This window comes from Pinus tabuliformis, chromosome 4_1, assembly GCF_031772625.1.
Source record: "Pinus tabuliformis cultivar Carrire ecotype Pingquan chromosome 4_1, CPIR1, whole genome shotgun sequence".
Taxonomy (NCBI): Eukaryota; Viridiplantae; Streptophyta; class Pinopsida; order Pinales; family Pinaceae; genus Pinus; species Pinus tabuliformis.
The window spans coordinates 578,384,891-578,393,386 of record NC_142303.1 but is presented as its reverse complement, the minus strand read 5'-3'; the positions used below and the strand labels follow the sequence as shown (position 1 = coordinate 578,393,386).

Genomic DNA, 8,496 nt, shown 5'->3' with positions numbered 1-8,496 from the left:
AAATGCAGCGTTTTTATCTATAAAGCAAACACAGTAACAAGGCAATTGAGAGCAGCTACAGAGAGTTTCGAAAGTTGGTCTGGGCTCATTTCTGCGATGTTCCATTTTCCCTTTGTCTTTCTGCTCGGGGCCGGCTATGCAAGTCAGGGGAGAGCAGCTACAGAGCGTTTTGAGGGCTAAAATAGGCTAAAACAGCAAAAACAGAATGCTTAAAACCCTAAACCCTAAAACAGAAAAAATGCCATAGAATGCCTAAAACCCTAAACCCTCAAAAAAATGCTCAAAATACTGCCATAAAATGCCATAGAAAGTTCACAAAATATCCTGTTAGAGATGCTTGTGTTGAAAAACACAGAGTAAAGCTGGTAGGATTAAAAATCCTACTGGTTACAGGCCATGGATGGTCGCCGACCTCCCCCACCTTCCCCACAGCTCGCCAGACCTTCTCCACACCTGCAACGTCCTTTTCCACACCTGCAACACCTGCAACAGGAAGAAAAAAGCCATTAGAAGCCATTAGAGATCAGAAAAACAACAAAAACAGCAGAGCAAAACAGAAAAATCCTATGTTACCTCAAGCTCAGTAGAATGGCGACCGACTCCTCCCCAAACAACAAAATCGCCGAATAAGACCACCACCAGAGAAATGCTAAACAACCGGCATTCCATGTTAAACAACTTGCATTCCAGAACGACCAAGAAATCCAGGCGGAAAAGCACAAGAAAAGCAGAACCGCTGTCCCAGCGAGAAACCCAGAAACTCCATCAAACCTTCGCACCAGCACACGAATAAACGACTCTGCGCGCAACAATACAAACCCTGTCGACCGAACACAGCATTCCCCCAACACACGTTCTAACCACCATGCGCGCAGGTTATAGGGCCGTCCCGCGCCATCTTCGGCGGGGGGCTTCGCCCAACAACCGGCCCTGAGCAGAAAGACAAAGGGAAAATGGAACATCGCAGAAATGAGCCCAGACCAACCTAGTAAATGGCGCGAAGGAGGTGTTTTAAGACGCGAGGTGATAGCCCACACGGCCAGCTCCACGGTGGACAGGTGTCGTACCGGAGCCATGTGGGTTGACGCGTGGTAAACTGACGTGGCGGGGAGGGCGCACATGTATTGGCGACCCTCCCCTACACCAGCTCTAATTAGAAGGAAATGGTTTTTTCACTTTAATTCTTTAATACAATTCCAACCAAAATTGTGATTTTTGGTTGTTTAAAATATATTTTTGAATCCCTAAAGAGATTAAGTACCCATAAAAACTGTTAGAACATTCAAGTATTTAAAAATCTCTACCCTAATTTGATTAAAAGTAACCACTCTAAAAACCCATTTCATCTATAAATTAGAAATATACTTATATCACGAAATTACTAAAGCCCAGAGAGCTTTGCGGTCAAAGCGGTTAAAAGATCGACAAATTCGAAAATGTCGTAATCTAACTCAACTCTTTTTTGTCCTAAAGCCCAAAGAGCTTTGACTTTTTTTGCCCTAAAGCCCACAGAGCTTTGCAGTCAAAGCTGTTAAAAGATTCGAAAATGTTTGTTTAAGTGGACTCTTTTTTGCCATGAAAATTATAGAAATTTTAGCAAGATTTTCATAAAATCTGGCAGGGATTTTTGTGAATCTAGGTTATAGCTGTCAAAGCTCAAAGTTTTGGGTGCTCCAAAGGTTTATTTCAAAGTTTTGGGTGCCCCAGAGCTTTTTGATGGCGCTGAATCCATTTCCACCATCAAAAACATGATTCAAACACCGCTGGTGCAAGAGCTTTTGAAATTGTTTGCCCATATTCCTATTATTTTTATTACTTTTAGACAATTCCTCGACATAAGTAGACACTTCCTTAGAAAATTCGTACCGCTGGCCAGAGTCCACAATAAACTTACGACTGAGAAGACTTTATAAGACCCGCTCAACTGCTGGTGGAACCCACCACCTATGGCAGATACTTTTCCCTGTCGTCAAAGATTCTGCCTTGGTCATCTTTCCGACGCGTTGAAACGCCGCCGCCCGCGTAGCACAGCTCTTCTTCTGCACAAAGCACAACGATTTATATGTGTAGGGCTCTCCTTCATTCACGCCAACTGCTCTGAGCTAGTGACTCTTCGAGCTTTCATTAACCTGAAGGCTCCCAGTGCCATTCGATTAATTTCTGCTTGCCTTCTGCACATATCACTGACAGTTTTCGAAGGCTGTCAAATATGAAGGTATGTCACTACTCTAACTCTAACTCTGTTGAATCAGAATCATCGATTTAGAAATTCTGCAATCATGAATTGATGGCCCTGCATGTGTTATATTTGCAGAAAATGGTGTTGAAAGTGGCGATGGAAGATGAGAAAAGCAAGAGAAGGACCATGAGAGCTGTTGCAGTTGTTGAAGGTAACTATCAATCCAATATTTATCCATTGTAATTCTCGTTACAATGAGAATTGGGTTTTGATTAGTGATATGATATTTGATTGCAGGCGTAGAGTCCGTTGCAGTTGATATGCAGAAGAGAGAGATAACTGTGCTCGGAGAAGCAGATCCCGTGGTTCTGGCAAAGAAACTGATGAAGCTCGGATTCAGAGAGCTGCTGAGCGTGGGTCCTGCCAAAGAAGAGAAGGCGGCTGCAGAGACTCCGGCAGTTGTGTATCATCATCAAGTGAATCCCCAATATGGGTACGGGCCTTATGAAGGATACTCTTCATATACTGTCGTGAGAGGTGAGGATCCCAGTGGCTGCACAATCTGTTAGACCTATCTCTTCCTATTTCTTCTTTATGGGGGAAAGTATGGGCATGGGGGAGACAACTGGTGGTCTGAAGGGAATTTCAGTAGATGATGTAAGCTGCTTGTGATGCTGCAGCAGCTGGGAACTGGTGGTCTCAAGGGAATTTCAGAGATAATGGGACAATGGGGGATGGCTTACCTTCACTAAATATACATATGTACTAGGCCTGCAACTATTTATTGCAGGTGACATCACCAAAGGATGTTCAGTGGCTAATTGAAGGGAAGCATAAACAACCGACAAAGGCCCAGAAATAGATTCTGGTGCGAACCACTGGGCTGTTTATAGTTACCCTTCGATCTTCTTTTTAATTTTAATTTTATTTTTTTACAATTTTTATGAGATTGTAGATGTGCTTTTAATATTTAACGAATTCAATGCTTATAAAATTATTTGAATCACAAAGTTCCAACTTACTGTCTGGAAAAATCCCCTGTATGAATCATGGTTAGGACTAAAACTGAATTCAATGTTTATAAAATTATTTGAATCTCAAATCTCAAATTTACTATTTTGAAAAAAAAATATAAACTAGGGGTGAGATTATTTGTAAATTAATTTTAAATATAAAATTTTTTAGAGATTTCAATTAGTGATGTTACTTGTTTTAATATTGATTGTATTCTTTTACACTACAAATTTATAAATAACACCTTCAAAAGTTCGGAATTAATGAAACAAAATTATGATTTGTTTTTGTTACAGTGGGAGAAGGCCGCACAAAGGGGATATTTTGCTGGTGTTTTATCAAGATGATTTTGGATTTGGATTTGGATTTGAATTTGAATTTGCAGTATTCGCTATGGTGGACGCCGGTAGGAAGAAAAAAATAATCATAAACAGTGTAATCGCAATTTTATTGCTCAGTCCAAAAAAATTGCGTTGACTTTAATTCGAACCAAATACATTTTTTTTTTATACATACATGGTGAATCGGTAACTGCCTGGCCTAATCTAGGGGAGACCCAGGATCAAACCTTCACGCTGCCACTATAACACCAAGAGCATAACCAACCACCTGCAAATCAGTTATACTTGAGTTCCTATGATTTTAGCAAGAGCAGACTCAACGGGAAAGGGGAATCTGCCCCTCTAGCCGCCACCACAGCAGGTCAATGTACTCAATGAGATTTGAACTTCGGTCTGCCTGGGCATAGCCCAAATGACTTACCGTCAAACCACACATCACTGTACTATTCGAACCAAATACATTAGAGTCTAAGAGAAAAGATACTGTAGGTTAATAGCAACAAGTTTCAAGTTATTTTAAAGGCACACTTTTCCAACCATATACTAGATTAGAGATAAGTTTATTTGCAATTGTAAATACACTTTCTTATTTTCGAAGTATTTGTTAAATAACTTAAATTTATTTTTAATTAGGTGAAATTAACATGAATAATAACTATTAAAAAGTTACCCAATGATGGTATTAAAAGTGGAAATGGGGTATCACAAATGTGTTTACATAAAAATGGATATGTATTATTAAAAACACATGCATTTCTAAAAGTGCTCAGCACAAATGTGTTTACATAAAAACTGATATGTATTCTTAAAAACAAATGCTATTTACATAAAAACTGATATGTATTCTTAAAAACAAATGCATTTCTAATCTTATAGCTTTAATATTCCTCAAACAACCAAAATACATGTATTTTTAATCTTATAGCTTTAATGCTCTTCAAACTTCTAATCTTATAGCCTTAATGCTCCTCAAACAATCAAAAATGATTTCCAACATCGATTTTCGAAAAACACATGCACAATTTCAAAAGTGCATGAACTTTTTAAAAAATGCAGGCATGATTTCAAGGATGTGTGTGCATTTTCAAAAGCATATGTGCACTTTTAAAAGCATGTCTGCAATTTTAAAAGCAGATTCACATTTATTAAAGGACATTCATCTTGTTATGTCTATAATCTCTAAGAGGGAGGGAGGAGGGAGAGTGATGCAGAAGTATCAACTCACGTCACGTCAAATTCAAATTTTCAAACTTTCGAGAAGTCGATGTGGCTTAAAAGACAATATTTTTGTTAAATCGATAAGATTTGTTGTAATTTGGTTGAGTGATCTTAGTGATTTTATGAGGAACGATCAGACCTAGAATGATCCGATCCTCTATTTCTCCACTGTTATAAAATAGAGTCTTCGTGTATTTGTAGAGGAGGCCCAGGATCGATGTAAGACCTGGTAGAGGGCCGCCACTCCATGGGGCATAAGTAATAATTTTCTGTAATACAATTATCTGTGTGTTAAATTCATGGTTTTGTTTTGTTTCTTTGGATTAATGAAGATCGCGCTGCCGGAGTAGTGAAGGCTCTGTGCTAAATGACTATGTGTTTTGTGTTATTCGTGAGGTTTGGCTATGTGGTAGTATTCGTAGGCGATAAGCAGTATCTCGCGCGAACAAAACCTGGTAAATGGTATTTCTAAAATTCACGTGATTAACCTTAGCGGTCGACACGTAGCACGAGAAAACTACTTTTCTCGTGCACTCTCGATTTGATATCGGTTGTGCAAGATTTCACGCGAGATTACGCGATATCTGTTGGATCATGTGGGATTGATTGACGGTGGAAATCGACCAAGCTAGTTGGTGAGCAGGTGATGTGATAGCCGTTGGATCAGACGGGACAGAGCGACAACGGATATTTGGAGCGCTAAAAGTCAAGTGTTAAAATGAATATGTCAATTTTGCGACACGTGGTTGACGGTGATTGGTCAATTTTGTTGTGAAGTCCACTGATTGAAATGCTTTCGATGTATACATGGGCCCATAAACCACAGGTCCACGCGCGAATTATGTAAAGATGCAGCTTTGCTGCATCTAAGTGGTATCAGAGCAGGGAAAGGTTTCCTGCAAGATGAGTTTGCGTGCAAAAGAAGGAGGTACACTTATGTTGAAGATTGGAGATTTTGTGGTCTTTATATTGTTGTATGAGTAGTAGCAAAAGAAGGTGAGAAGATTGCAACAACCTAGAGCCAGGAGTGCTCAAATGGTTCCAAAGAAGAGAGAACTAGAGAGATGCCAAAAGATTGATCTCAGAGGAGAGAAGCTGGGTGAGGGTGGGATTGATCGACGGTGGAAATCGACCAAGCTAGTTGGTGAGCGGGTGATGTGATAGCCGTTGGATCAGACGGGACAGATCGACAACGGATATTTGGAGCGCTAAAAGTCAAGTGTTAAAATGAATAGGTCAATTTTGCGACACGTGGTTGACGGTGATTGGTCAATTTTGCTGTGAAGTCCACTGATTGAAATGCTTTCGATGTATACATGGGCCCATAAACCACAGGTCCACGCGCGAATTATGTAAAGATGCAACTTTGCTGCATCTAAGTGGTATCAGAGCAGGGAAAGGTTTCCTGCAAAATGAGTTTGCGTGCAAAAGAAGGAGGTACACTTATGTTGAAGATTGGAGATTTTGTGGTCTTTATATTGTTGTATGAGTAGTAGCAAAAGAAGGTGAGAAGATTGCAACAACCTAGAGCCAGGAGTGCTCAAATGGTTCCAAAGAAGAGAGAACTAGAGAGATGCCAAAAGATTGATCTCAGAGGAGAGAAGCTGGGTGAGGTATCGTGTAGTAGGGAGGACTTGTTACTGTAGAGGTTTTGTTGCAGCTCACAGAAAGATCATAAAGGAAATTCCACAAAGGATGTGGGTAAAATTGTTAAGTGATGAAGAAGGCATACGACTAGGAAGTCATAAAATTTTTGTACCTCGGGAGCCTGATGCAGGTGCATCAACCCACCCCACGTCAAATTCAATTTTTCAAACCTTCGAGAAGTGAACATGGCCTAAAAGACAATATTTTCATTAAATCGATAAGATTTGTTGTAATTTGGTTGAGTGATCTTAGTGATTTTATGAGGAAGGATCAAATCTGGAATGATCTGATCCTCTATTTCTCCACTGCTATAAAATAGAGTCTTCGTGTTTTTGTAGAGGAGGCCCAGTATCGATGTAAGACTTGGTAGAGGGCCACCACTCCATGGGGCATATGTAATAATTTTCTGTAATACAATTATCTGTGTTTTCAATTCGTGGTTTTCTTTTGTTTCTTTGTATTAATGAAGATCGCGCTGTCGGAGTAGTGAAGGCTCTGCGCTAAATGACTATGTGTTTTGTGTTATTCATGAGGTTTGGTTGTGTGGTAGTATTCGTAGGCAGTAAGCAGTATCTCGTGCGGAAAAAACCTGGTAAATGGTATTTCTAAAATTCATGCGATTAACCTTAACGGTCGACACGTAGCACGGGAAAACTACTTTTCTCGCGCGCTGTCGATTTGATATTGGTTGTGCAAGATTTCACGCGAGATTACATGATATTCATTGGATCACACAAGATTGATCGACAGTGGAGATCAGCCAAGCTAGTTGGCGAGCGGGTGACGCGATAGTCATTGGATTGGACGGGATAGATCGACGGTGAAAATTTTTTGCACCAAAAGTGTTAAAATGAATACGTCAATTGTGCGACATGTGGTTGATGATGATTGGTCAGTTTTGTTGTTAAGTCTGCTGATTGAAATGCTTCCAATGTATACATGGGCCCATAAACCACAGGTCCACGCATGAATTATGTAAAGGTGCAACTTTGCTGCATCAAAGTGGTATTAGAGCAGGGAAAGGTTTCCTGGGAGATAGAGTTTGTGTGCAAAAGAAGGAGGTACAATTATGTTGAAGATTGGAGAGTTTGTGGTCTTTATATTGTCGTACAGGTAGCAGTAGAAGAAGGTGAAAATATTGCAGCAACGTAGAGCCAGGAGTGCTCAAATGGTTCCAAAGAAGAGAGAACCAGAGAGATGCCGAAAGACTGAGCTCAGAGGAGAGAAGCTTGGTGAGGTATCGTGTAGCAGGGAGGACTTGTTGCAGTAGAGGTTTTGTTTTAGCTCATAGAAAGATCATAAAGGCAATTCCACAAAGGATGTGGGTAAAATTGCTAAGGGATGAAGAAGGCATATGACTAGGAGGTCATAAAAGTTTTGTACCTCGGGAGCCTGATGCAGGAGTATAAACCCACCCCACGTCAAATTCAATTTTTCAAACCTTCGAGAAGTCAATGTGGCCTAAAAGACAATATTTTCGTTAAATCGATAAGATTTGTTGTAACTTGGTTCAGTGATCTTAGTGATTTTATGATGAAAGATTAGATCTAGAATGATCCAATCCTTTATTTCTCCACTGTTATAAAATAGAGTCTTCGTGTATCTGTAGAGGAGGCCCAGTATCGATGTAAGACCTAGTAGAGGGCCGCCACTCCATGGGGCATATGTAATAATTTTATGTAATACAATTATCTATGTGTTAAATTCGTGGTTTTTTTTGTTTCTTTGGATTAATCGCGCTGTTGGAGTAGTGAAGGCTCTGCGCTAAATGACATTGTGTTTTGTGTTATTCATGAGGTTTGGTTGTGTGGTAGTATTCATAGGCAGTAAGAAGTATCTCGCGCAGAAAAAACCTGTTAAATGGTATTTCTAAAATTCGCGTGATTAACCTTAGTGGTCGACACGTAGCATGGGAAAACTACTTTTCTCGCACGCTCTCGATTTGATATCAGTCATGCAAGATTTCATGCGAGATTACATGATATACATTGGATCATGCGGGGTTGATCGATGGTGGAGATCAACCAAGCTAGGTTGCGAGTGGGTGATGCGATAACCGTTGGATCAAATGGGACAGATCGACGATGGAGATTTGGA

The 8,496-nt window shown here is 40.1% G+C and overlaps 1 protein-coding gene across 1 annotated transcript; it reads left to right on the top strand.

The window, feature by feature from the left end:
* Positions 1–2,476: 2,476 nt before the first annotated feature.
* LOC149177243 (heavy metal-associated isoprenylated plant protein 12-like) lies at positions 2,477–3,015 on the top strand. The gene has a single exon (XM_089423348.1). The coding sequence runs from the start codon at positions 2,500–2,502 to the stop codon at positions 2,746–2,748; it is 249 nt and encodes an 82-aa protein (XP_089279474.1). The 5' UTR covers positions 2,477–2,499; the 3' UTR covers positions 2,749–3,015.
* Positions 3,016–8,496: the final 5,481 nt, after the last annotated feature.

Excerpts from the sequence above, each read along its gene's own strand:
- LOC149177243 (XM_089423348.1), top strand. The coding sequence starts at position 2,500 with ATGCAGAAGAGAGAGATAACTGTGCTCGGAGAAGCAGATCCCGTGGTT.